Source organism: Passer montanus, unplaced genomic scaffold (genome assembly GCF_014805655.1).
Source record: "Passer montanus isolate IOZ18808 unplaced genomic scaffold, ASM1480565v1 scaffold18, whole genome shotgun sequence".
NCBI lineage: Eukaryota > Metazoa > Chordata > Aves > Passeriformes > Passeridae > Passer > Passer montanus.
Window position 1 is genome coordinate 9,073,155 of NW_024365381.1, and position 27,798 is coordinate 9,100,952.

At 41.4% G+C, this 27,798-nt stretch overlaps 1 protein-coding gene across 4 annotated transcripts in view; it reads right to left on the reverse strand.

Annotated features, from left to right (window-relative positions):
- MAP3K9 (mitogen-activated protein kinase kinase kinase 9) overlaps positions 1–12,589 on the reverse strand; it is a 61,269-nt gene extending 48,680 nt beyond the window's left edge. For 3 of the 4 annotated variants that reach the window (XR_005627054.1, XM_039704885.1, XM_039704883.1), the window contains exons 1-2: positions 11,990–12,589; positions 6,559–6,972 (exon numbers count right to left, since the gene is read on the reverse strand). Coding sequence is in view for 3 of the 4 variants with exons in the window: in XM_039704885.1 (XP_039560819.1) it covers positions 6,559–6,972; positions 11,990–12,290 (715 nt within the window). In the remaining variant the exon portion in view is untranslated. The remainder of the gene's footprint in view (positions 1–6,558; positions 6,973–11,989) is intronic. The other variant, XM_039704886.1, reaches the window with a different exon arrangement.
- Positions 12,590–27,798: the final 15,209 nt, after the last annotated feature.

Consider the following 27,798-nt stretch of genomic DNA (forward strand, 5'->3'; position numbering starts at 1 on the left):
AAGGTTTCCTTTGTCCTGTCATAAGGAAATGTCCACAGTCATCAAGATGGGATGTAACTTAAAATTAAAGAATTATCTTGGGTAATGGATCAGCACTTCAAAGAGCAAGACTGTGTTTTATGTCTGATGCTTCAAGACCGAGTTTGTTTCAGGTATGTTGAAATTCTGAATGGAATTGTTTGATAAAAAAAGCAAAAGTGAGGCTGCTGACAGAAGTCAGTCAAAATTAAAATTAAGTTTACTGATGTGGAAGAAACGCAAAAAAAAAAAAGTGGAGATCAAGGAATTATTCTAGCTTCCCAGAAATACCACAAGGCTGTTCTCACCCTTAACTGGCTCCTTAGAAATTTCAGAAGAACACAGCTCTTTCCCAGCTCTGTCACAGATGGTCAGACGGTGAATTCAGGGGATGCCTACGGACACCTGCTGCATGACCATGCTTAGGTCTGTTCTACGCTGCCACATGCGTAATTTGAATAAAGTGCTTAATGCCACAACTCTAAGTTATTTTTTCATAGGAGCAGAGAGAACCCTGCAAAAAATGTACACAGTGGCTCAATTACATTAAAAGGATATTAGGTAGGGTTTCAAATGTAATAGACAAATTCATCTCTTAAAAACAAGAGGTACTCTTTCCATATTTGTCTATGGGGGTAACAGATTCCACTGGTGAAGTTGCCTTTTTACTACTTAGTATGGGCAGGAGGACACCAAAGTGTTCTTGTAGACACCAAACATTTCATAAAGATGTCATATTTTTGACTTGCACTTAACAGTGCAGCTATCAATCCATATTCAACTAAAACAAACCATTTACACAAAACTGATTTCATTTTGAAATTCTCAGAATTCTAGTAAGACATGAAAACAAGACTGCAACATGAACGCATCTGTCAAACCTCTCTCAGAGAAAAACAGCTGCACTAATTTACAAAAGCTAATGAAGAAAAAAATCCAATAAAGTACCAAAGCACAACACAGAAACTGTCACCCTACTTCTGTGAATTCCTGGTATTTTAACATCTTAAAAATTAGCAACACTTTCAGGCATAATTTACATCTTCTGCACTAATAATACATAATTTTTTTTTTCATTATTTTCAGTGAAAATGTGTAGTATTAAGGACATCAATTTCCTCAAGACATTACCACAAGCAAAAAATTATGGCTATTTGGAATTTTTTTTAACTACAATATAAATGACCATCATCTCCCAGCTGTTGTCTTTCACACCACCCATCTCCCCACAAAACATCACCTTTTTACCGCTTTCCTGTTATAGGCCAAGGGAATACCCAAGTAAGGCCAGACTAGTTACTCACCCAGTGAAAAGCATTCAGATATCACTGAAATAGCTTCACAATATTCTACATGAAGCATTACTCAGTCATTTAATTGCACTGACAAAGGAAATCTATTCTGATAGAAGGTGCAACACTGGAGAGTTAGTCAGCAAATTACACTGAAGTACCAGAAGCAGCAATAATAACTGGGTGGAGTTCCAAACTGCTCTGCTAACATACATTCAGCAGACCCTGGAAGAGTTCTCCTCTACACCTCTGCCAGACAGATGAAGAGGTTTACAAGTACTTTTCCTTCTCTGAAAAGACCAACAGAAAAGTATCAACTGTGATTGGATTAAAATAAAAAAACCCAAGGAATATTTTAAGTCCTAGGAACAACTATCCATAAACCACATGGAGAGTCAGCTCTACTGGCATCTGTACGAACAGATAAAGGCTTAACTACATTAAATAAGCAAAGCTTATAGTAGAGTTTGGAATTCTTTCAGAAATTTGAATCTCAGGACACCATAAGCTTACATTGGTGGTCCAAAAAGTACGAGAGGTAAAGACTTCAAATAACTTGAAAGGAAAAACTACTGACTTGGCTGAATCAGAATTGTTGGGGTTTATTTTGACCTCTGTCCCTTCCTCTTTCTTTGACCTTGGCGATGTCACTTTGCTGCTAATCTTCTGTGCCACTTTGTGGAACACAACCATGATGACTTTTAAAAAGCACTTTGCTAACTGGCATGAACACCCTCAGCAAAATCTTTAAGTGTAGTGCAAATAACAAATATGTTTTGCTGAGACAGTCAAAAAATAATCAAATATGCTTTTGCTAGCTCTCCACAGTACTAGTTAATTTGCTTTATTCCTATAGCAATGCTGGCATATCTAACACTGACAGACAAATGGGACCAACTTTGTTATTTACAATACTTCACTAAAACCAACAGGACTGTCTCTTTTTCATCCTAAGTGCCTAAGCCAGGCACTTTTCTCTAGCCAGAAATAAGACTTGAATCACAGATGAGAGATAAAAGAAAGGGAAACTCTTAAGAGCTATTCTAAGTGCAGTGATGTTGATGTCAGTGGGCATTTCTAGTTGCTTTTTTTCCTACAGCCCAGCATTTAGATTATTTAGGTACTTTCACATTGGGAAAGGCCTACTAAGGATTCCATAGCATATGCTCAATGGCTCACCAATGTGCAGCTGAAGAAGGAAAGGTTGGAAATATCAGCACATGAAGAGAAGCAGCAGCAGCCACTGGGGATTCTGTCAGATTAGCAAGATTAATTTTCATATGGAATAACTTGAATCCCTTAAATCAAATGCCCAAATAAAAAGAGAAATGCTTATCTCCTCACACAGCAGAACCAAATGTTTTTTTTCTAACATATGAGTTGGTAATGCCATTGGAACACTTGTCTACCAGACTTAATGCCAGCTGAACTCAGACTCAAGAAAATAATTTCAGCCTCTCTAAAACTAAATTAGAGGTTTAGAATTCGTTCTGTAAAGACCTTTCTGTACTCATTTCCTCGTTGCATCACCAAAGCAATAAAACAGGCAGCCCTCAGAACCTCCAAGATTTACAATAAATCTTCCTCAAACAAACATGGTATTAAACATAGAGAGCACTTTTCCTACACTCAAAATGTATTAGTATTAAATGTAAAGTTATGAAAATATACAGAAGAAAAAAAATTAAAAATATAGAACAAAAAAAATTTCCTTCTTTTCATCAAAAAAGACTGATAACAGACAATTGATTGGGAGTGCTTTTTGATGAGGAGTATCTCAAGAAAGGGACACCTGCTGGAATCTTCAAATAATCATCTGAAGTTCAGTTCAGATGAACTAAAGTGAAGTTATCTCCTAGAGTAATCAAAACCCTATGTTCTTTATTACACTACCAGAAATGTTGACAACTATTCTGCGTGTTGTTTTGGTACATAATATCTGAGTCCACCAACTGCAACAGTTTAAATAAAAAAGGATGGTTTTTTTTTAATCCTTATATAATGGGGTAATTTGTCAGACTTGCATTAGGGTGCCCACTTGATAAGTTCAAAATGTAATGTGACCTGCTTAAAAGATTCACCATGAAGTACTGTCCTGATGCATTCTGTGTCTGCCTAAATATAAGCAGACATCTGACAAAAAGGCATTCTCTGATATTCTTCTATTCTAGTAGAAAAATTGATTTTAAATAAGGCAAGTCTGCTCTTTCCCACTGCCCCATCTTGTTCTCTACCTCCCAAATTAACTCATCCTGCAGTTTCAGATGCACTGTGTACATCCCAGCTGGTGCTTGAAGGCAAGATGAGATGTACAAGAATCACAACCTATTACTTAACGCAGGCAGTACCAATCAATAGATCAATATAGCAGATGCTCCCATGACAGCTCTGCAGCGCCTGTAGACGTTCAGTACACGTAAGAAATGCATCTGCAAGAATCCTTTCCAAGCTCTTGCAAGCAGAACCTCCTTCCTCACCACAGACACATCACTGCCTGTCACCAAGTGGGTGGTAGCTTGTGCAAAGGAAATGCTACAAGCTTGTAATTCTATAGGCACAAAGCCTACGAGATAACCTGCTCTCCATTAAACATGGTAATTAAGAAAACTAAGCTCATCAGAAAAACAGATAAAATGCAAGCTATATATTAATCAGGATGCAATAATATACTCAGCCCAGTAATCTTTACAAAACTACTATAAAGCTTTCCACAGGAAACAGAGCAGAGAAATTTCTAAGATGGTTATTATATATAAGAGAAAAGGGATTTCAGCAATGCAGTGACAGAGTAATCAAAAAAGACATGACTTAGGCAGCTCAGAGTTTTTCATCCTACAATCCCTTATCCCCACAAAAAAGCTCCACCATTGTCATAGTCTAATATTTATAATGATTGCTCTGTAGATACACTCAGAAAATAACATGTATTTCAAATGTTTAAAATAGCATATATTTTAAATTTCTCTTCAACCACAGAGCACAGAATGAGGAACTTCACTTTGTTTAATAAACAGCTGTTGCAATATGCCAAGCCCATGCCCAAGGCTACTAATTTATGAAATTTCAAGAGAGGAAAACAAACCAATAATTTTTCCTAAAAATATCTTAAGTCCTTTCCTCCAGTACCAGCTCCTACATTCACTTAGTTTCCCAAATGTAATAGTGCTTGCTCCAGCCTTATCTGGGATAGAATTTTCCTATACCCATCATTTCTCTACTAGATCTGATACTGTCTTAGTCACAACCACCATGTAAATTCTCTATCTTTCCCCTTCAAACACAGAACATCTCTGAATCCTTTCAGAGGTATTCTCACTCATTCTTCCCCTTTCTTTACTATTGCTTCCTCCCAAATTATGGAAATTATAGTAATACATTTAGGAACTTCTCACTGACCATTTACAGTGCAGCACAATTACACTCTGCTGATTCATTGTAACAAGAGACATTTACTCCTGCTGCTGACAATCTACATGTTGTCGAGCATCCATATCTGTCTGGATGGCAACACTGTGTACTGGGTGTCCCTCTGGGTGGCCTGGTTCTCTTGCTGAAGCTTTCCCCTTTTACAACTAGAAGTCTCTGGTCTGAATAAAACAGTGAAGTACTACAAGCTAACAGTTTTTTATCTTAGAAATAACTTTCATTCTAAACCTCAAAAATGTTCAACTAGCACTTAGCAAGGAAATCTCAATGGCCTGTTAGCAAAATAAACAAGTAAATAGTTTCTTAGGTAAGGAGGAAATGCACAACACTGAAAGGCAATTATTTCTCTTTCACAGATGCAGCCAGTCATTCATTAAGTCATGCAGCAAATCATTCCTTAATTTTACAATATTTATTAACATGCCCATATATTTGCCATCTGTAAGGGAAGGGTTTAGACATCAGGAAATCTTTATTGACATTAAGACTGCCTTACTCTATCAAAATGGGAAACTTTGTTACTGTAAGAACAATACTGTAGAAACTAACTTGAAGGCTCTTATAGTTCCTATTATTCCACTACCAAAAACTAATAATACTTTTTTTTATTCTTCCACAACCAACTAAGTAAATTCACAGCCACAATATCTGAGGCCAAAAAAACATAGCAAGATACTGCAAGGCCTGGAAATTTACAGCATTGCAATGGTTATGCTAGTGAATCTATTTAAGATATTAAAATTCCCATGTATCAGACCTCTTTGCTAATGTCCCTACCCTCAAAGCAAATGGGAACATATGCCTGCATCCCAGCCACCCAGTTCACAGAGCTTCTTATTAACTCAAGCCATAAATGACAATAAGTTCATACTAACACACCAATCTGAACCACCACATCCAACATGCAGGTCTGTGTTTGCTCTTGCCATCTAGACACAGACAAGCAGAGAGAAAGGTTAAACAGCTGCATACAGGCATCAGGAAAGAAAATTATGATCTTTAAACCACTGCAGCACTTTGCTCCCACACTCATAAATAATGTTCTACGTGTGTGTTTGACTTTGAGATGTTAAAGTTTGTGAAAAGAGACACACTACGAGAACAGCACCCAAGCAACACACAGCAGTGCTGTCAGTATTACAGAGCAGCTGAAATCACCATGATTTCCACAATCCTAACTACCAAAGTTCAGTTCCCCTTGCTCTCTAATGGGTGAGCTGTATCATGTAAAGCATCACAAATATCAGCTGAAGTCCTGGGTGTACAAGGACATTTTATTCACGAGTTAATGTTTCTGTCAACACCAGCTCCACGATGGACAAAGAGAAGATCCAATTCAGCTGGGATGGGTTAAATCTCCCATAAAGAAAACAGGCTTGCATCTCATCTATACAGCCAAATCTAGCAAGTATAATGAAAGCCTAGGAGCATTCACCCTTACAAAGAAGCACTTCTTCTTTCAAAAAGTGGAAGAATAATACACATTCTAAGTCCAATAAGGTTTTCTAACATACAGAAGTCTGCTGAAATGCCAATAAAACCTAGACACTACATGAATATGAACTAGTACCAAAGCATGGTTCATTCACAGTTGCTTTTGCATCCGATTATTTAAGTTGCTTCTACAGATTGAAAACATTTACACAGGAAAGCATGTTTCCTGTGATCTGTAGCACCATACTGTATAAAAATAAACCCTTCTGGGATTGAATTAGAGGATACAGTGGTTCACTAAATTAACATTACTCCCCTCTTTTCTTTGTATGACTTTTTCCCCAAAACCATATCCCAGAACCCTAACTGTTCACTGTGGAGCACTTACTGTTGCTGGACTTGAGGTCACGGTGAATTATGGGAACAATTGCTTCCTCGTGCAGGTAGTTCATTCCCCTGGCAATCTGCACTGCCCAGTTCACCAGTATGTCAGGAGGTATCCTTTTACCAGACAGCACCCTATTGAGCGATCCTCCGCGGGCAAACTCCATGATCAGGCAAAGATTAGGTTCCTTCAAACACACGCCCCTGAGGGCAATGATGTTGGGATGTTTTAACATGGCAAAGAGCTTGGCCTCTTGGCGGACATTCTCAATGGTCTGGCTGATGTCCTCATCAGGGTCATAGCGAGCTGCCTTGACAGCAACCTCATCTCCTATCCATATAGCTCGATACACTTTTCCGAAGCCCCCTATGCCAATGATTTCTTCCAGAACAAGCTCTGAGAAGTCGATCTCTAGGACTAGGGAAAGAGGAAAAAAAAGATGTAAGCATTCAGCAACTATGCAGTCTGTACATCAGTCCATGCTGGCCGACCTCACCCCTGCCCTTGGAGGAAGGGCCAATTTTCACTCCAAAACAATACAAAGGAAAGAAGTGGGCCTTTCTGACAACCCTTCAGTGCTGAATAGTATTATGACACTGCCAAACAGGCCTTGCAGTGTCATTAAACTGGCATGAAGTACTCAGTGATAGTGGTAAACAGTTAAACCCTTATAATACTGAAGCCCCTGCCCCTACCCCCCTTAAGGATAACTCTTAGTGACAGTACCAGATTCTGAAAATGAAAAACACACTCACCAACTAATCTTCGCTGTGTTCACAGTACAGTGCTTAATGTAAAATAGCTAAAACTCAACACAAAATGCATCTGCTTCTCCATTTGTCCCTTTTTTGAATGTCTCTTGTTGAACTGCCACAACAATCTTTTAGTCCTTCCCAAATCACACTTATTCTTCCACACCTCTCCAGGCTTTGCAGATTTGTTCCCCACAAGAGATCTGTTAACCAGTTCTGACATTACCAACAGCAGTGTGACAAACAGATGGATCAAACCACATACTGAGTGTGCAGAGCAAGCAATAAGAAAAACATTTCTTGATTAATGCATACTGCATTTTTGTTATAAAAACTTCCTATTCCCATACACTGACAGCTATACTTAACAGGCTGACACAAAAAAGTCTACAGCTGCAGCTGTCTCAACTCAGCACACAAACTGCACCTGGAGCAAAAGCAATGAGAAAATTATCCCATACAACTGTACACTAAACACAGTTTATACAGGTGGCAAAAAGAACCCAACCAACACTGACTAATGTAGAATGAAAATTCCACATACTAACCAATGAAAACAGGTTGACACAGCTGAATTTACAGTAGTGGAAGGCTACCACTGATGCTACCATGTATGACATTTGCATGGTTATCAATTATAGTCAATGACTATAATTTTAAAAAGTTTTCAAGATAGAGTACCATAATGCAAGATTTGAACAAAAAGTCACCAAATCTTTTAATACTTTCCTGCATTTGAAATGCCAAATTTACCATGGTTCTCCTGCTTTGTTTAGCAGAAAGGAAATTAAGTATGTAAGGGAGCAGGTTAGATCCCACTTAAATAAACTAGTCTCCTTACTCCAATCAAATGCCTTTCCTATGTATAAGCCTACAGTACAAGACTTTGTCACAAAACTGTACAGAGTTAATTCAAACTCTTCTATCCACAGCTGCAGGCTTTTATTTTGTCTGAGATCTATCTTTCCTGAACATGATTTTTAGAAGTTGGCTTACTTTATTAAGTTAGTCAAGCCTACGAGTTACTTTAATAAGGATGCCTTTGCTGCTTTTCCTAGTGTTCCATGAACAAAAGGATAACAGGAAACAAGATAGAAAACTGACCAAGAAAGTCTGCCAGAAGGAGAAAAGGTCTCTTCCAGTTCAGAACACAAAGAGAATTTATTTTTCTGCTACTGTGAATACATATTTTGGGTAACACTCAGAGCTTCAAGGATTTGCACAACAAAGAAGATTTCAGTGCTACAGTAGCAACCTTGGTGTTCAAATGCTTGAGACAGAGATTACTAGAAAACATGAAAGGAGTAGATTCTGACCAGAAACACTGAAATTTTAGAACAAGACTGCAGTGACAATAAGTCCAGATGTGAGACTACCCTGTCACTGAGGATACACCAAGAGTCACTCTTGTATTTCTCACTAGTAAAAGACCTAAAGAAATCAGATGTTGAGTCCTATCTCTTCAGTCAATAGAATTTCAGCACTGCTGGAATCCTCACTTAACCTGCTCCTAGGCACAAGGCCAGTTAAAAGGCTGGAAATGAACAAACACGCACCCCACACCAGCAGGGTGATCTCCTGCCCTGCCAGCTCCGGACAGACAGCGTTCGGGTGCTGTTCACAGCGGGCACTGCTCGGGCATTTCACGGATTAAGAGGACGTCAAGGAGGCGCCGAGAGAGCCGCCCGCCGGCCCGCAGGTGCTGAAGGGACAGCTCCGGCGGCAGCGGGGACGGGACGGGACAGGACAGGGACGGGACGGGGACAGGACAGGGACGGGACGGGGACGGGACAGGACAGGGACGGGGACGGGGACGGGGACGGGACGGGGACTGGACAGCCCCACGGGCAGCGCCCCGGCCCTCCCCCTCCACACAACCTTCCCGATGCTGGGAAGAAGCGCGACAGGAAGGTGGCAGGCAGGAGAACGAGATGGGCAAAGGAAACCGAAGGGCTGGATAGTAGAACACTTCATGTGCCAACACCCATTTTCCATCAGAAAAAGCACATCCCTGCTGGAGGCGCAAATTAATAGGGGTGGGATGTAAAGCTGAGAGACTTCAGCTTCCACATGAAATCTAATGCAAGACACTGAATGTTCTTTTATCTGGAAGTACGACCTTAGTTTAGTTTGAAAATGCATACTTCTCTAAGGCAAACTGGCCAGCTTACTCTGGTGGGTAGCTTACTCATAAAAACACCCTGATTTTTAAAAATGTTTTGTTTAGGATTTTTAAAAGGTATTTTCTGCTGAATTAGTTTATTCATTTTCATAGTTTGAGTTATACAGGTACATTAGGACACAAAATACTTGCTTTTTGTCACATTTCTAAACACACTAACTCCAGTGTCATTTGGCAGATGTGAAGTATAGGACTGTACAGAATTCAAGAACTGAAGTGCTCTCATTCCTCTGTGGGCTGGTAAGGAATTACAGAGCCTGTATGCCATGAACCAGTGGCCATGTTGACAACTGCAAAGTAGGTGCTGTTTAATCAGCCCTTATTAGACCATATGATTAAACTGTTTAATTCAGTCTTAAGTGTTTAAGAACCCACAGCACAGATGAGAGTCCCTCAAGTTGGCCCACTCCTGAGAGCTACTACAGGCTATTTTTTATCATTCATGGTATCCTCACCAAGGCAAGATTCAAGCACACTACATGGATGGCTAAAATTACCAGCTGAACTAGGACAGCTCTCAGTAGAAACAGAATCTCTAGGACTTATACTCCCAAATTTTCATTAAATATATGGATAAACTTTAGGAAATCAAGCAAAAATAGGTTCTGTGCTGAGGTGCATGTCCAGAATGACACTTTGCATCACTCCTGCAAAACTGGACTTACTGGACTACGAAGAATTAAACAGTAGATGGTGATTCCTATTCCAAACAGCTATCAAACTAACATCATCAGCTCTAAAAGTGGATTGCATTCCTTGCAAAGGATTTCAATACTCAACTTGAAAATCCAATTCAATGGCAAACAACTTTAACCCCTGTCCACTGTTGTTTTTTAAAAAGCCCCATACTCCTTAAGCATTATACAAACCTCTGGAGGACAATAAATTCTACACTGTCATGAACATATGGTTGGTGACTTGACAGAAGAGAAGTAGCGTAGTTCTGTAGGGGCAGGGGAAGAGTAAGGCAAAGACAAAGGGGGAAGGTACAACTCCACAGCTGTTGGTCAGCTATCAAATCATAGAAAAGGCAGCCAGACAGGAGACTCCACAGTTACAAAGCCTGAACTTGAACACTCAACACAGGATAGGAGCTGAGGGTTCAAAAAGTTCTATAGAAATGGTTCTCCTAAGCATCTCAAAAGCAAAACATAATAAACATTCGTTCACAGCTTTTTCTGTGTGTGGGAAAAAAATAACTTACCAGTGCTCTTGCAGCATGAAAGAAAGGAATAGCACCTAGTCCTTTCACAAGCCCAAGGGCAATGCTATGAATTTTACCTAAATGCTTTCAAGCAGAATACAAAGTAAGAAAAAAAAGCTATTAGTTGTACTCCTTGGAGATACGGCCTAGATAGGACAAAGCATCTTTTCACTCTTTTACTTTCCAGAAAAGCCTACTAGTCTGAAGATCTTTCTCTGCCCTCCAAAAAAATAAAAGCATCCTTGCCTGAATTGTCAATGGTGATAGATAAACAGGATCTAGAAAGTCATTCCACGTTGTTTCTCTTTCCACAATTGTACATAGTGACTAAAAAAAGTCGAGATGAAACAGCCCTATTCTCTGTCTCCAACAAAGGCTTCAAAACTGCACCGAAATTCAGGGAAACAAACCAATGTCTCAGTGCCTTCAGCATCACAACATAGTCAAGTGACCCTCAGGCAGGCCCAGATACCCAAACGTGGATACAACTCATTCACAGGTATTTCAGGACAGAATTTTTAAGAGGGCAGAGGAACCTGGTAACACAGGTCAACTTAGGAATTTTTCAGTCAGAAATTAAAAGCTTTTGGTTAGTAAGTAGGATAATACTGAACAAGTATTAGCAGTGAATCAAGACTTCAGAAAACAACTGCTTTCCTCCCAGCAACCTTTATTTAAGAATACTCTTAAAGACAGAATAACCAGAGCCCTGGTGACTCCACCACTGCCCAGCCGCCAGGATTTTGTCTCCTGATGAAAATTTACCAGCCCCTGGAAACACAGGTCTTAACAATGGGAAACTGCTCCCGGCGTCGCCGAAACGCCAACACACCGAGCCAAGCTCTGCCTTCCAGGAAGACAGAAGGGCACTGGAGCAGCAGGAACACCTCCGCGGGTAGCAAAGGGAACGCACCGGGGCCTGGGGCGGCCCCAGGGCTGGGGGCTGAGACGCTGTAGCCCCTCCGCTCGCCGCCGAAGGCCATCGCAGGCCCCCGCGGCCTCCCACGGCCGCTCGCCACCGGGATGGGCCTTCCCTTCCCCTCAGCGGCGGCACCGGCTTCCAACAGGACCCACGGAAGGGCCGGGACAGTCGGACCGGGCCAGGCCCCTCCCCAGGGACACCGGGAAGGCCAAGCCTCAGGTCTCGCCACAAGCGCGGCAGCCCCGCCGGTCTCTTCCCCCCTCGCATACCCACTCCAGCCCGCGATAGGGGGGCAGGACCGGGCCTCTCCCCTGGCTCCCTCCCTCTCGGCGGAGGGGCCGCGCCGCGCACCGCCCGGGCCCGGGCTCCCTTACGCTGTATGGCGGGGGGCGGCGGGTATCGGGCGCGCAGCTCCGGGCCGCCCCCCGGAACGCCGCTGCTCACGTAGTTGCTGGGGAAGATGCCGACGCGCTGGTCGATCTTGCCCGTCCACCAGCCCTCGTCGCCGGACACGTGCGAGTCCCGGGACAGCACCTGCACCACGTCCCCCGGCCGCAGGCTCAGCTCGTCCTCGCCGCACGCCTCGTACTCGAAGACAGCGGTCCAGAGCGGCCCGTCGCCCGGCGGCTCCCCGCCGCCCGCGCCCTCCTGGCTGAGCTCGGTGAGGGGCTCCATGGCGAGGCTGCTCCATAGGGGGAGGCGCCCGCGGCAGCCGGGCGCTGCGGGGAGCGGCGGGGCCGGGACCGCCGCCTATTGTTCATGCGGCCCGGCGCCCGCCGGCACCAGGTGCCGCTGCCGGGACTTCCCGGCGCGGGGCCGCCTCAGCCTAGCGCGGGCAGGGGCGAGACCAGGCAGCGTGTGCCGTGGAGGAGCCGCCGCATCCCCCCCATCCGCCGCCTCCTCCGTGCCCGCCTCCGCCTCCTGCCGCCGCCGCCGCCGCACATCCCGGAGCCACCTGACTCTCTGGCAGCTTCGGCGGCGCGAGGGGTGGGCAGGGCAGGCCCCGCCCCCGCGCCGCCATTGGCCGCCGCCGCCGCCCGTCAGCTCCGCCCTCACCTGATTGAGGGCCCGCGCCCCCTGGGCCACGCCCCTCCCCGCCCGGCCCCCGGCCCCGGAGTCGCGCACTCACCGGTGTGCCCCCGATTGGCCCCCGCGCGGTCAGCTCTCGCTTCCCATTGGGTCGCGCGCTCCGAGCTCCGCCTTCCCCGCCGCCTCTCATTGGCTGGAGAAAGGGGCATGACACGGGCCAAGGGCGGGGTGGGGCGGCCCGAGGGCGGAGCGGGCAGGCGCCCCCTGGTGGCGGGCGGAGGCGGCGCACACCTGGGCCGGCCCCGCCGCCCCGGGCTCGGTGTCCTCCTTTGGGGCACCGCCACTGCCCACCGGGGACCGCCACTGCCCACCGGGACCGCCACTGCCCCGCGGGCCCGGGGGCGGGCTGGGGCTCGAAACCCGACAGAGCCTCTGTTTTCTGTCAGGCCATTGACTTCCATACCCCGTCCGAACTCAAGCACGTGGTGAGATGGTTTCTGCACGAGGTTATCGTGGGTGTATCCCTGCTGAATGCCTCTGTTAAAAATTAACAGAATTTACTTCTCACTCTTGCAATCAGCATGTAGCTGCTCCGTCCTGAAAATCCAAAATGCCTTCTCCATGCTGCCAGGGTTTTCACAGCTTGTGGAGACACCAGATCTCGTCAATGGAATTTGTTTGCACTTGGTGATATTACTGGGAGATTTTCTTTACACTGCACTCCTTTTTTTTTTTTTTTTTTAATCCTCATTTGAATTCCAGTGGCAAAACTGGAAATGAAAATTCTCTGTTCATGCTTCATCATAACAAAGCCCACTGATGCCAAAGGAGAAGCCCAAGTACCGTGACCACACCTGATGTCTTCACACTTATACATAAAATGCAGGGCTTCATTATTCTTTATTGTTTACTAAATGCAAATACACAATTCTTCTCTGCAAGACGGATTTTTAAAAAATTCTCCATCCCCGAGTGAGACCTTTGGATGGTTTATGTACAGAGTAGCTCCTAGTAATTCTTACATTTTGTGCATTGTGGTTTTGTCTATTTATCTATCCTTGCATTAGCATTATGCTGTGCCTTTATAGGGAGCCCCTATAGAGTTTAGGCTTTTAATAGAATGACGAAGATCTTAAATGTAACATGCTCTGAGTTCATTCAAAATCCTTATCACTGTTTGTAAAATATTTGAATTTACTTACATTTACTCTGGGAATACAGCTGCTCTCAACTGAACCTTAGTAACAAGTATTGCAGAGAACCCTACTGGGAATTACAATTATTCTATTTTCTCTCTCTTTTCCCCAAACTTCAGAGCCTTTATTTCTCACAGAAGCCAAACAAACATGGTATAGAAAGAGCTGGTATATTAGTATCCTTATTTCACAAATAGAGACCAAAACATGTCCAGTCGAGGTCAGAACTAACATTTCACTGTGACACATGCAAGATTTAGACATGCTTCAGCACAAGTTTTCAATTGAATTTGTCTAAGAACTGAGCTTTGGGTTTTCTCCTCTCTCTCCAATGCCTCTTGTCAGCGAGGGCAGAACTGAGGACGCATCCTCTCCACTATTCCTTTGTTACTTAAGGGTGTGTTTTCACAATTAGTGTAAGCTTATCCAATACCACTCTGTTGCTGAAAGGGACTTTCCTGCCCCTTGTCACATGCTTGACCTGCTTTCGTGATTGCAACACTAGTGACTGTGGCTGTGGAGTCATTTCAGCTCATTTATCTAGCTGAAAGCTAAGCCTCTGAGTAAAAGCAGCTAGTTTTCAATCAGCTTTTAAGGTTGATCTGCCTTGCATTAGGTCTGTACACACAGACATTAAAGCCAGCACAAGGAAGCAGGGCAGGTGAAAGGGACAGCCACCTGGCTTTTTCAGGAACATCCATCTTTAGGTTACCTGGTCTTGATCATGAAGACAAGGAGTAACAAATAGCTGTATTTATGGGTTTGGAGTTCAAATAATAGATTACTGAGATGGAATGTGAAAGACTGCCATTAATGTTCCTAATTAAAGTAATTGCAGTTGCATGCAATAATTTTCTGTCTAATTTTATGTAGAAAAAAATTATTTATTCACTTCACACGGCGAGAAATTATAATGTTTTACATTAATACGGTGCTATAAATGTTGTAATATTAAAAAAAATGAGACATAAGAAAATAGAGGCCTCCTGTCTTTCAGCTGTTTGCCACTTATTTTGATCACTGCTGTAGAGCACAGATAACTTTAAAGTAGAGAGTTATATTACTGGTGAAAACTGTGATAGGAAAAAATTGCTACTGTAGGAGCTCAGGTTGCCTGCTGTAGTGACCTGCCAAGACAGAACCCTGCCATCTTGTGGAATGCCTTGATATCAAAGTACACAGCTTTGCTTCTCAAAAGACACCTTTTTTTCTCTCTCTCTCTCTTTTTTCCCCCTTTTTTTTATTTTTTATTTCCCGTGATTATATGTTTGTTTCTACAGAAGTGGTGTGACTGGCTCAGGAAGCTGTTTGTGCCTGGAGTGTCCAGGGAAGTACTCCAAAGAGCCATCATAGGATTTTCCCACTCTCATAGACTTCTCTTGGCATCTTTTACCAGCCATGTCAGAAACTGGTTTCTGAATTAAAAGATCTGGCCAGATTGGGTAGGCTGTTCTTAACAGCAAGGTAAATAGAACTGTCAGTAAATGTTAAATTCATATTCCAGTAACTGGCAAAAGGCAGATGAAAAGAACATTAAAGACTGTCTGCACGCAGTCTCTGAAAGATGACATTTTAGCATTGGCAAGATACAGACAGATTTTTTAAATGGTGCATGCCTTTTTGATGAATATATAGCCCAAATGCTACATTGAAAGTTTTTTTCTTATACATTTCCTAATAAGACTGTATCTGTTCCCATTATTATGCAGCAGATCTGAATAATGGGAATTAGATTCTGGCTATAACAGATCCAGTTCCTAAAGTCTGTGCTTGAATACACACTCTGCTTCCTAAAGTGTTTTTTTTTTTATGTTAAGATTTTGTTATGTGTTTCAAAAGAACAGTCTAACCTGCAAAATGCAGATGATACTCTGAATTTAGTTCAAACTTTCTTCAAACTGAGAACTTTGAACCAAAGCTTTTAATTCAGGCACATTTTTGCATCTACATTTTAAAAGTACCAACAAATTATTAGATGGTAAACAAAAAGTCCAGTCTATTCCCAGTCTTTGTTTTAAGAAGCAATGGAAAGTATTCTGCTTATTCAGTATCATTATTAATACAAATTTAGGATTATGAATCTCGGCTTTTGTCCTGTGTTTTCTAGAGGCTTGTGCAGACTACCTCTGGACTTAGCAGCTCTATAACTTATTAAAACTTGGCAGTCCATAGTCACAAATCTAACTGGATATCAAAATGTTGGCAGTCTAGGCTCCTAGTATCTGCGTTCTGTAAAGGCAAAGAAAAAACCAAAACAAACCAGAATGGTGTTAAAAAACAAAAGGAAGAGGAATGTCCAGAAAAAAAGGAGACAGTGTGGGCACAGTCCAACTACACTGCAGTACTAGAAACATACTGTAATTCCAACTATAGCTACAATGACGGCACGTCTCTACCAGCACAATAAGAAAGTATAAAAAATTAAGGAGATGCCCCTTGGCACATCTTATTGCAGCTCGCTCCTTTTACATCCTGTGGTAATTTATATTGCATATTAAATTAACACAGCACTCTCATTTGGCTTTTATACATTTCAGAGGACATACCACAGATCTGTTCCATGCCTATATCCCCAGATACAGCCACACATACCACTCTGGAGATGAGCCTCACTCCAGTAGCCAGATTTGTTTGATCAATTGCTGATAATTTCTACTCAAACAATGTAAGCTTTACTGACAAATGGATTTTTTTATCATTAAAAATTGCCTCTCAACATGGCTGTAAAGCTAGATTGGGGTTTTTTTCCCCACTTTAGAACAGTACTGCTTTTCCAACATCACTTTAGTGTAGGTTTGTTCTTGACTTGATGAGGGGGAGAGGGGTAAGCCACTGGCAACAGAAGCTTTATGAACTGTGCTGTGCTAGCTAGGAGGCAGGCTGCAAATCTGGGTCTTGAGCATCTGAGTCAGTGAAGAGAGAGCTCTTCTCTGCTTCATAAAATATATATGCTAATCTCCCAGATGGCTATATGTTCTTTCTCCATAAAACAGATGACCTGGAAAAATAAAAGATAAAAACACTGGAGAGTGGGAATACTGGGCCAAAATCTGGAAACTTGCAGTAGATTTTACAGACAGACTTGGATTTTAAATTTAGTTTGGATCTGGTTTCATAACAAAATAGAGCAATGGCTATTATAGGTCACAGCATAATTTCACATGCAATATGAATCATTCATACATCTGCATCCCTCTAAGAAAAATATAACAAAGAAACACTTTCAAGTGAGATTTCTGTCTGCACTAGAAGATATACACCTAACAGAAATAATGCTTAACTTTGGCTTAGTAATGATTAACATTTGCACACTGTGTCTCACCTCAATCCAAGCCACACATACAGCTCTTGTTTGATTAGTCATAGACTGAGTTGCTGCTCCTGTAAGGGAATATCAGAACCATGCTGCCACACTGGCAACATTGTGCCACAGTTTCGCAAATGTGTGGAACAAATATTGAACTTATTTGCAGAACTGTGATTAGCGCAATGCAAATGCTCTCACCAGAACTCAGGAGAGATGCTACAGAAAACTTTTGAGGTTTCTGAAATCTTTATATGTGCTGACAGCCTTGATCTTTGTTTTCATGTTTCATGTGAAAAATAAAGCGGCAGCAGACTACCCTGCAGTGTCATGGCCAGCATATGGTGCAGCACTCACTCAGAGCACCCTGCTCTGCCTCTGGCACCTTGTCTCCCATTCAAGGCCCTCTGCCCATGCAACGACCAAGTCTCCTTCTTTGTGAGGGCAAGTGAGATTTTGTTTGGAAATAACAAAACCAAGAAGGTAAACAAGGTATTTTGTTTAGGTTTTAAGTTTGTCAAACAAAGTCTTTGGGACAGTTTTCAGATCGCCAAAGCTACCCTTGAATAGCTTCAGAAAGACAACACAAAAAATGAAGCATCTGAGTTCAAACCATACAGATGCAAACTTCATTTCTAAATGTACAAAAACACAACATTCATTAGATAACAGCATTCATAGGCAAATCATAGCCTCATACTCAAATCATCACTCTGCTAAGTCTGCCATTATAAAGTTATGGACATAGAATAGATAACCTTTTCATTTGGAGTAGCATAATCCTTTTGTCGATTGAGGCTGATGGTTTTTTTTCCCCAAATGTGTATTTTCTGAGCTAACTTACTATCCAGAATAATAAACCTCAATGTAAAATAAGACCAACTAGGTCATTGCAGTAGTAATTATCATAGAATTATATAATAGCATTGGGTTGGAAGAGACTTTAAAGATACTCTCGTTTCAACCCCCTGTCCCAATGGTAGGGACACCTTTCACTAGACCAGATGACTCAGAGCCCCATCCAACCTGGTGCTTAACCGTTCCAGGGGTGGAGCAGCCACAGCTTTCCTGAGCAACCTGTTCTAGTGTCTAACCACCCTCACTTTCCTAGGAAATTCCTACTAAAGAATTTCTTCTTAATATCTAATCTAGACATACCCTTTGTCATTTTAAAGCCATTACTCCTTGTCCTACCACTACTTGCCCTTGTCAATTGACCCTCTGCAACTCTCCTGGAGCCCCCTTTATGTACTGGAAGGCTGCAATAAGGTCCACCTCCAGCCTTCTCTTCTGTCTCAGTTTTCATTGTCATTTTTTTGACACATTGTCTTGAGATAACAGGTGACATTTGCCTGCTGTTTCCTTTTATTTATGATCCCAGTTTAAATCCTTAGCATAATTAGTTAGAGGAGCCTCTTTAAAAAAAATGGATGACTACTGGAAAATTTTCTGACTTGATTTTTCCTTACAGTGTCTCCTCTTTGCCTGGTGACTAAGCTCAGATATGATACTGTATCCATTCTATTTCATAAGGCAACTAGAAGGAGATTTCCTCATACTTACATGAAAATAGACCTAAGTCTGTTTTGATCTTTTGTTAAGTGTGGGCAGAGAGACACATCATGTTTTTATTGCGATGCTATCTCTCAGTACTGGCAGCCCCAGATCCACAGACAGCCAGAGACATGCACTGAGCAGGAATTTCATGTTATAGGGTTGAAGCCATGTCAGGAACTCTGCCTTTACGATCCAGAATTAATTCGTGTTATCTCTTTACATGATTGTCTTCCTCACATTGGTGGTCTTAATTAGTGGGCTTGGTCGTGCACACCACCAAGGCACTGCACAGTTCACTGTACAAGGGAAAAGGGATTCATGGGGGTAGCCTAGCCAGTTCAGTCCCGGACTACAGACTGGTCAGTGTCATTGAGTCTAATTGGCACCTGAGCAGTTTTCAAAATATAACATAAACATAACCGGCTTACGAAGGATACCTGCCGCCTTCTTTCTCGTGATGTCGGTAATTCCCTTTCCAATTATGCTGCTAAAAGAGCCGGTTAGCGTATGAACGACAGAACTTTTGCACGTATACATTGCTTGTCCGTAACTCTTCCTGCTCGGCTGCCGGTAGGACCTGAAATGTTGCGGTGAAGCCCGCGGAGCCCTGCGGGGGGCGCCGGGAGCCCGCGCTGCGCCCGCCCCGCAGCGCCCCGGCCGCGCCGCGCCCAGCAACGGAGGGAGCCTCGGCCCGTCTATTGTTGGCCCTGCTGGAGCCTTGCGCTGTTTCCTCAGCGCTCAGAGCTCATTGTTTTTGTTCATTTAGACGAACCAATTGTAGTCTGCATGGGACGTATTTGTTTTCCAGTTCCTCAAACCATTATTACCTTTTTCCTGTTCCTCTTGAGAAAATGGACTTTTGACACCATGCCAGGCTGCATTACTGAATTCCCTTGCCTGTTTCAGGGTGAAATCATTATAAAGGCAGGCGCTTTTACTGAAAGGGAAAAAAAAATCGCAGAAAAAAATTGTAGAAGAAAACCTTACTGTGGGAAAAAAAGCAAGTTGCGTAATAGTGAAGAAATGCGGTAGTGTGAGTCATCCCTCTCATGAGCACTTCATCTGGTGAAGTTAGCACCATCCAGGAGGGAATTTGCCAGGCCCTGCTTACATCCCACAACCAGTAAGCCTTGCCAGAGGTACAGCACTGAAAATAGAACTGTATCAAGTAATCCCCCAGCATAGATGAGAAACCATATCACGGTTGTCTTCAGTAGAAGCATCAACTCTCCTTACCTTCATTTTATTACAAATAACACCACAAGGCCCATCTAGGTCCACAAGGTAGTCTGGAAAATTTAGGTCCACAGGTTCCCCTAAACACCCATTTTGTCTTTGGAAGACCTCTTTTTATGGTCCATGCTTCATACTGCTCTTATTATATTTTTCTCTGGCTTCACCCTCAAAGAAGGTCTTTTATGCTCAGAAACAGGTTGATTTCAGTTCTGTTCTGTTCTCTGGCTTATCCCTTTTAACCTTCTGTGGATTTTAGGATTGCCATTACAAATCCTAAAAGTCATGTAAGAGTGAGAGGAAAGAAATAAACATATGCATTTTGGATGTAATCTTGTTTCCTTTTCTTAAAAACTCTGCAGGAGGTAAGGCAGATTAACTAACTTTCACTTGAGTTTTGAATAGTCTTAATTCAATTGTAGCTGTACATGCACATCTAGGATTTCTGTCTTTTTCCTCAGCTCTGCTACTGATGGATTCAGAGAACGTGACAGGTGTTCAGGTTTGTACACTCAAAGACTGACTAATTCTCAGCTCACATCTATCCATTATATTGTATAGAAAGTGTTAGAAAGAATGATGGGTCACAAACACAACAGCCATTGCTATCTCATTGGTGGGGAAAAGATAAAATACAGGATTTCAGTAATGAAATCTCTCCTTTTCCTAAAACTACACAAGGCCACACATGCAGAGTGTGCAGCCGCTTTCTACTGAATTTCTTTGAAGGTCATTCTAGCTAATTGAATTTGATGGATATTCTGGAGACATCAGTCCCCTTCCTTCTAAACATTTCTAGCCTGGAGCTGATATTCATCTATCACTCCATTAAACTCAGTCCTTCATAGTTGTATTTATGAGCAAATCTGACAATTTAATCACTTGTCTCAAAATTTGTGATATGATGAGGTACACAGAACCAGGAGATGAAATTAGCTAGTGAGAATAGCATCTGACAGAAGCTCCTACCAGGCCTGCCAGTCACACAGAAATATTTTTGAGAAAGTATGTGTTGTTTAGATCAGTTCTAAGAAGTAAGGCAGAAGGGAAGCCAGTGAAAAACCGGATAATTATAAGTTCTGAACTCTTTACTTATAAGATTCAGATCCTAGGCACTTTCTGCATTAAAAGAAAAACAGAGAGATGCACAGTTTTCCTGATGTCAGTAGAAGTAATAGTTGTGAATAAAGATGCTTTTCAATCTAGAACTTTCAAAATTACACCTGATGCTTTGATTTTTAAAAATTCTAAAATGTTTTACTTGTTTTCCATCATATGTCATTTAAAGATTTACAAGAAAGTATTTTGTTGTATTGCTACAAGCTAACTGTGAAAAAAGTCAAAATGCAGCCCAAGAGTTAAATTACTTAGCTACCTGTACTTAATTCTCTTGTTACCACAGTGAAACTGTTTTTCCTATGATTTATGTAATGCTCAATAGTGAATTAAATCTTTGGAACACTTGTTCTACTGCAAAATATCTCTTTGTGGTTAAAATATTTTTTGTAACAAAACTTCCCCTTTTCATGTCACAGCACATGCTGAAACAATGGCAAAAAGATAAATTACTGCAAAACTAATTTTAGCTGCTGTAAATTTTGTAATAGGTTGTAATAGGGATGCTGTAACAGGAGCCCTAATTTCTATAACATTTAGAACACTGTATATAACAGCTATAGGCATATGGCTTACAGATTTCTGACACAACCTTCATTGATATTTCTGGGTTCTGAAAGCAGCACAAAACAGGGTATAAGTCTCTCCAAAAGGGTTGCTTACTCCGCCCTTCCTTTGTTTCAAAGCAGTTGCTGATTTTTTTTTTTGCCTTTAGAGTTATTTTTAATGTTAGATCATTTCCATTGTTTATCTCCAGAAAAGTGTTTCCAGACCATTTTGCAGTCACCACTGTTCTGGAAAGGCCTATGAAAAACTTAAGGTTATACGTTTCCCTGGCAGGTGTGGTCAGAAATATACAACTATCATCAGCATCCTACACCTACAACTAATGTTTTTGCTTTCTAATAGTTTTCTCCCTGATCATTTTTCATTGCTTAATCCATCAAACATTTCCCAAAGGATTGAATATATCTTTCCATGCTGCAGACCAATAAAGAATGCACCAGGACTAGTGCTATTAATATGGACAGTGTTCTGGAGTGAAGAGCACAGCAGCTGCACAAGGCACCCATGCAAGTGGTGTTGGGAAATATAAGCATCTCTGGATGCCTGAGAATTCCCAAGGATCTGCCATAAGGGATTTACAGGTTGTTCCATGATGGGTAAATTCTCTAATTTCTAAGCAAAAGATCAGGAAGGAACTCTTCAAAGGCTTTCACCTTCTCAGAGAGTATCCTGTGGGTTTTTCCACAGAAGGGATGGACAAATGAGCAGTGTTTGTAGAAAACCCTTTAGAGTGGCTGACAGCTGGAATTCATCCACCTGCATTCTCTAACCTGTGAATTCTTCAAAGGCTTTCACCTTCATTATCTGCTTCTGATACGAGCTTGGGAACACTTTTATGGGATAAATATGTATAGGGGAAAGAATAGCCTTACTTTCATTCCACTGCCTTGTCTCTAAACCAAGAAAAACCTCACTTGTCTATCACTGACTGTGCAGAAGCTGTGACAGCTTGTGCAGATGTTATGTTCATGTAAAACCTAACTCTGTTTAATGGATGAGGAGGTCTATGTGCTGGATTTGCCTATGATTTACATCATGACCCAGAGCAGATTACTCTTTTGTAACAGTTTTAACATCTGTACAAAGCAATTAAGGATACCTTCTTTGCAGGTTGCTTTCATCCAGATTAAAAAAATATATCCAACATGCATTATCAGTACCACTTAACAGATAACTTTGAATTGCAAAGAGTTATAGAACTTGGCTCCACATAGTTCTTGGTTCCACATAGTTCTCTAATCTGTTGCTACTGTGACACTGATCATGATGAGTATTATCAGGCTTTACTTGTGTGGCAAAGAATTCTGATGTCAGACCTCATGGACACAAGGATAAATAGGAAAAGTGAAACCCAGTCTGATGTGAGAAGAGGCTGAAGACTCATGCAGCTGAAAGAAGATCTGCATGAAAAATTAGGCTGTCTCAGAACCTGTGGTGTACCTAGACCTGTGCATGAGCACAGGGGTCTATCTGCAGGTACATAAGATGTTTGTTCACAGGGATTGCCTTACTGGGTTACAGCAGAGAGCTGGCTGAGGGCAGAGCCTGCAAGGAGGGACAAGTTGAACGTGTACAGGTGTTTCTCTATAGCTATGGGTTTCTTTTACACTAAGAGCTTCCTCCCACGTCAGTTTAACATGGAAAGCTGTTTTTGGAGGTTGGCCAAAACCAGTTGCCCATTGAATGGCTGTAACACATATATTCACCCAGCACAAGAAGGAGAAGAGCTTTGTTGCTGCTGTTTCCTTGATGAACACTTGTGTCATCTCCAAGTGGCTTCCAAAGGCCCTTTTCTTTAGAGGCCATATGTCCTCTCTAAGAAAGCTCTCATCACACCTCCTTCAGGCTTCCATCATTCTGCTGTACTTATGCTTGATTTCATTTAGTTCATGAAGCAATGCAACTGTAGGATGATGGCTTTCTTAGCTTGTGCTCAGAGAAAACATGGCCTAGGGAAGAAGAAACAATTGTCTAGGACAGCAAATGTTACTCACTGGGTAGCTTATATGGATTTTCTTTCTAAATAGCTTATTAAAGGGTTGCTGCAACGAAAGTTATTTTAGTTCTGCCATACAGTGGCAGTGTTTTGGGGCACCCCTCTGATTAATAATTTTCGCATTCTGAAATCTGTCAACTATACCTCCAGGCACTGCCAATTCAAGCAAATACAAAAGAGTATTCACAACACCTCAGGGCATGATTTAATCTGTTCTTCTACACTAAGCAGGTCTGACCTGCTCAGAATTTTCCTAGGAGACCTCCAGAGAACAGAAAGAAGAGTACAGGAATGGGCAGATCTTGTGAGGCAGCTGAGATTTCTTGCCAATATAAATCATGCAACATCCCTGGGAATTTAAACCTTGGTTGTTTAAAAAATAGCACCACTTCTTCCATGATCAACCTGTATTGGCACTGAAATACTGTATGACTAGAGATGCTACCTTCCAAAAGGGATTTAAAACCGAGATTCTACAGTTCTTTTCTCAAATTCAAGTTGTTAACTATGGCCACATTCCATCTCAAGGCAATGAATTACATACTGTTTCCAATAGTCTTGAATGTCAAAATTATTCTTCACACCTCCCACTAAAGCACACAGTCACTGCCATGTTCCACTTCAGACAAGGCTGTATTCAGTGAGGAGTCTTACATACACACTTAGCAAAGGAGTTGAAATCAGACAGAAATATGAAGTTACTTTTCTAATTATTCAAAATGAACTTAAAATCCAAGAAAGTTCTAGGGAAACTGCTAAAACTTGCAGGATCTCTCAACTAATTTTTCCAGGCAAGTCTTTGTAAGAAATGCAATTACATGAAATTGTGACTTACATTCACTTCCACACTCTCACCTTGCAGTGCCACTAGTTATTACACAGATTTCCACAGCTCCCTGCTGACAAGCCAGGTGTCTTAACACTATTCTCTAAATTCTGCCCCATTTCCTCCTCAGAGTTCCTAATTTTTGCCTCTTTTCAGTACCCTGAAATTGATAGGTATTTAATATATGTTGTAATTCTGCCTCTTTCACTGTACTTTAAACCAGAACTGTTTCCTAGGCAGGGACTGACAATACAAAAGGCTGAACTTAGAAAAATGGCTAAGACGAGCCATAACAGAGAGAAAATCCTTCAAAACTGAGAAGATGCTCTTGGGGGCTCATTATCATACTATGGGAGATTTGTACTTCAGACAGAGAGTTTTAACTGCAAAGATCTTAAATTGCAATTTATCCCAGTGACATCATGAATCATTGTTTGGTTGAAATCTCTTACAGTGAGGCACCACTCTGCTGTACTTTAAAGAATGTGGTATAAATGCTGCTAAAATACTGTCAGCTGAGTGTTTGCATATTCTAATTTTAGCCTTGTTTATTATGTTTCATCTCCATGGCATTTTTAGGCAATTCATGTACCAGCAATGCTAGCAAATTCTTCTTTTTCAGAGAGACCTCACGGTCAGTAGGACATTGATGATGCTTCTTGCGATTTCTGTATGGACACATTCACACAATTAGGTCCTTTAATGTAAAAGTGCATGATGCTCTTACAATTTTCTTGTAAGAAGTACTGACAGAGCTAATTTTAGGAGGAAAATCCATGTTAAAACTCCACTCTTTCTCCAGCTATGGGACTATTAAGCCATTCTGATTGATTTTTCAACCATGCTGGAGCAGCTACAGGGAGTTAGGATAAGGGAGACTGTGGCCTACATAGCTGTTAAAAGTGTGGAGCTGAAAAACGCATAAATACAAATTCTAACATTAAATAAAAGGAATGGAATTGAAGATACTATTGTTCAAGTGGCAACTTACAGAAAGCTGCTATCAACACATTGGTAAGAATTTGTTTTTATTAGCTGTCACGGGACTTCTTTGTCTGTGTGGATCTATTTTAAACAGTTTTCCCCTTTCAGCACTCCCTGATAATAAGAAACTTATGTAAGTGCTCTTATTCGGAAAGACTCTTGCTTTGGTGTTCTTCTTTTGTCTTGAGAAAAGCAAAGGGCTCAGACAGTGCACGAATAGAGCTTACATACTCAAAAAGTGCAGCAGGCAGCTGAGATGACCTGCAAGGGCAGGATTAGTAGGACTGTAGACTCCACATTTCAGCTGTTTACAGATGAGCAATTAGCATCCTCCACCCAGTAGCAGCAGTATCATCTCCTCAGTAGCACTGTGAGGTAATAAAAAACCAACCAAACAAAACAAAACAAACAAACAAAAAAACCCAAAACCAAAACAAACAAACAAAAAAATTAAAAAACCACCCCAAACCAAACCTAAACCTTTCCCCCCCTTCCTTCTATTGTGACAGTAAAAATGATGTCCTCCCACACTGAGAGGGAATAGTTTGGCTTTCCCTACAAGGTACTGGGAAGGGTGTAGCCTGAAAGCACAGGTGGATCTGGGAGTGTGATTGGTGGTGTGGCTCTGCAGTAAAGGTGGGTGTGGAGAGTAGCCTGCCATACAGCTGGGGCTGCTGGAGGGGACGCCTGTGGCAAGCCTGCCAGCACAGGGTGGACAGGATGTCTCCTACTATGGGATCATCCTGCTACTGAATCCCTTCCTGCTCTGTACTAAAACACTAAAGAACAGGTGTATTTTTCATGTTGTTTCTAAAGGTTGTATTCTAGTCTAGGGTTGGGTTTTGTGAAGTAATTTCATAGCAATCCCTTAATGTGCAAAGCTGAATCTGCTGTGACTTCTAGAAATGGGGTCTGTGAGGGGATCTGGTTCTTGCTTAGAAGTTTGTTTACAACCTGTGCAAATAGCAGTCAGGCTGCCATCAGCTGTTGATGATGTGGCAATATGTTGAGTCCTGTAGTTGCTAAAAACCATTCTACTGTAATCAAAAGTTAAGCTAGAACAGCTTCCTGATAGGCTTTATAAGAAAATTAGCTGTCTTACAGTGAAGGTTGGCTAGCAAATCTTATTGTAGAGTGACTTTCTGCTTTCTCTCACCTTTGGAAATAAGTTTACTTCTTAACTCTCATAAAACATCAGCGAATAAAACACATTACTGCTCTTTATAGCAATCTTTCAAATTCAGATGAAACATTTTCTAACTTGGTTGCAATTATAGGGAATGGTAGGGGGAAAAAAGTGAAAACATAAAATTACACAAAGGTTTAATTCCTCAGTAGCAAGTATACATTTTACTGCTGTTTCTTCAGAAAAGCAAAAAGTAGGTGCACTTTTTCTCCTAGCCTAATGGATTACATACAAAATTGACTTCTCTCTTTTTCTTGTCTTTTTTTTTTCTTTTTGTTTTGCTTTAGGTTTTTTTGAGCCAAAGCTGTTGCTTTGGATATTGTATGCAGTTCACATAGAGTAGTCTGTGTCAGCAGGATGCAAAAATTTGAGTTGAAATGCTGCTGCCTCGTTACAGATCCCAAGTCAACAATCAATAGGAAGATATATATAAAAGTTGGTAGTGAGCCACTAAGGCCTAGATTGTCAGTCTTCATCTGAGAATAAACACTTTACCCAGCACAGAGACAAGTACTAGCCCTCAGATCTGTAAAGAGAGTAAATCAGTGCTCTTGTTTTCTGCTGACTATGTTATTAGCTGTTCACAGTTTGGTATCATACAGTAATGAATTACTGTAACAAAAACTTCCAAGTCATAAGTTTTTTTCCTGGACACTAATATGGTTTTGTACAATTTAGGCAAAATATTATTTTTAATTTTCTGTTTCATCCCTTGTCTTAATTATAGGTTATGTTTTCATAAAACTTAATGATTCTCTGATAATTAATTTTAAAATTATAACAGTGCTCTTCTTGTTTTCTGCTATGTTATTAGCTGTTCACAGTTTGGTATCATACAGTAATGAATTACTGTAACAAAAACTTCCAAGTCATAAGCTTTTTTTCCTGGACACTAATATGGTTTTGTACAATTTAGGCAAAATATTATTTTTAATTTTCTGTTTCATCCCTTGTCTTAATTATAGGTTATGTTTTCATAAAACTTAATGATTCTCTGATAATTAATTTTAAAATTATAATTTTGGGTATCCTGTGAAAGATGTCTGGAGGGAAAGTGTAGAACCTCATTTCCCTGAATGAGAAGATGACAGATTAATGTACTTCTAATGGTGCAAAGCATGCTGCAATATTATTCTTAGAAATAGCAATGTGTCAAAGCATTTTTGTGACAAGTTTCAGTGTTCCATTA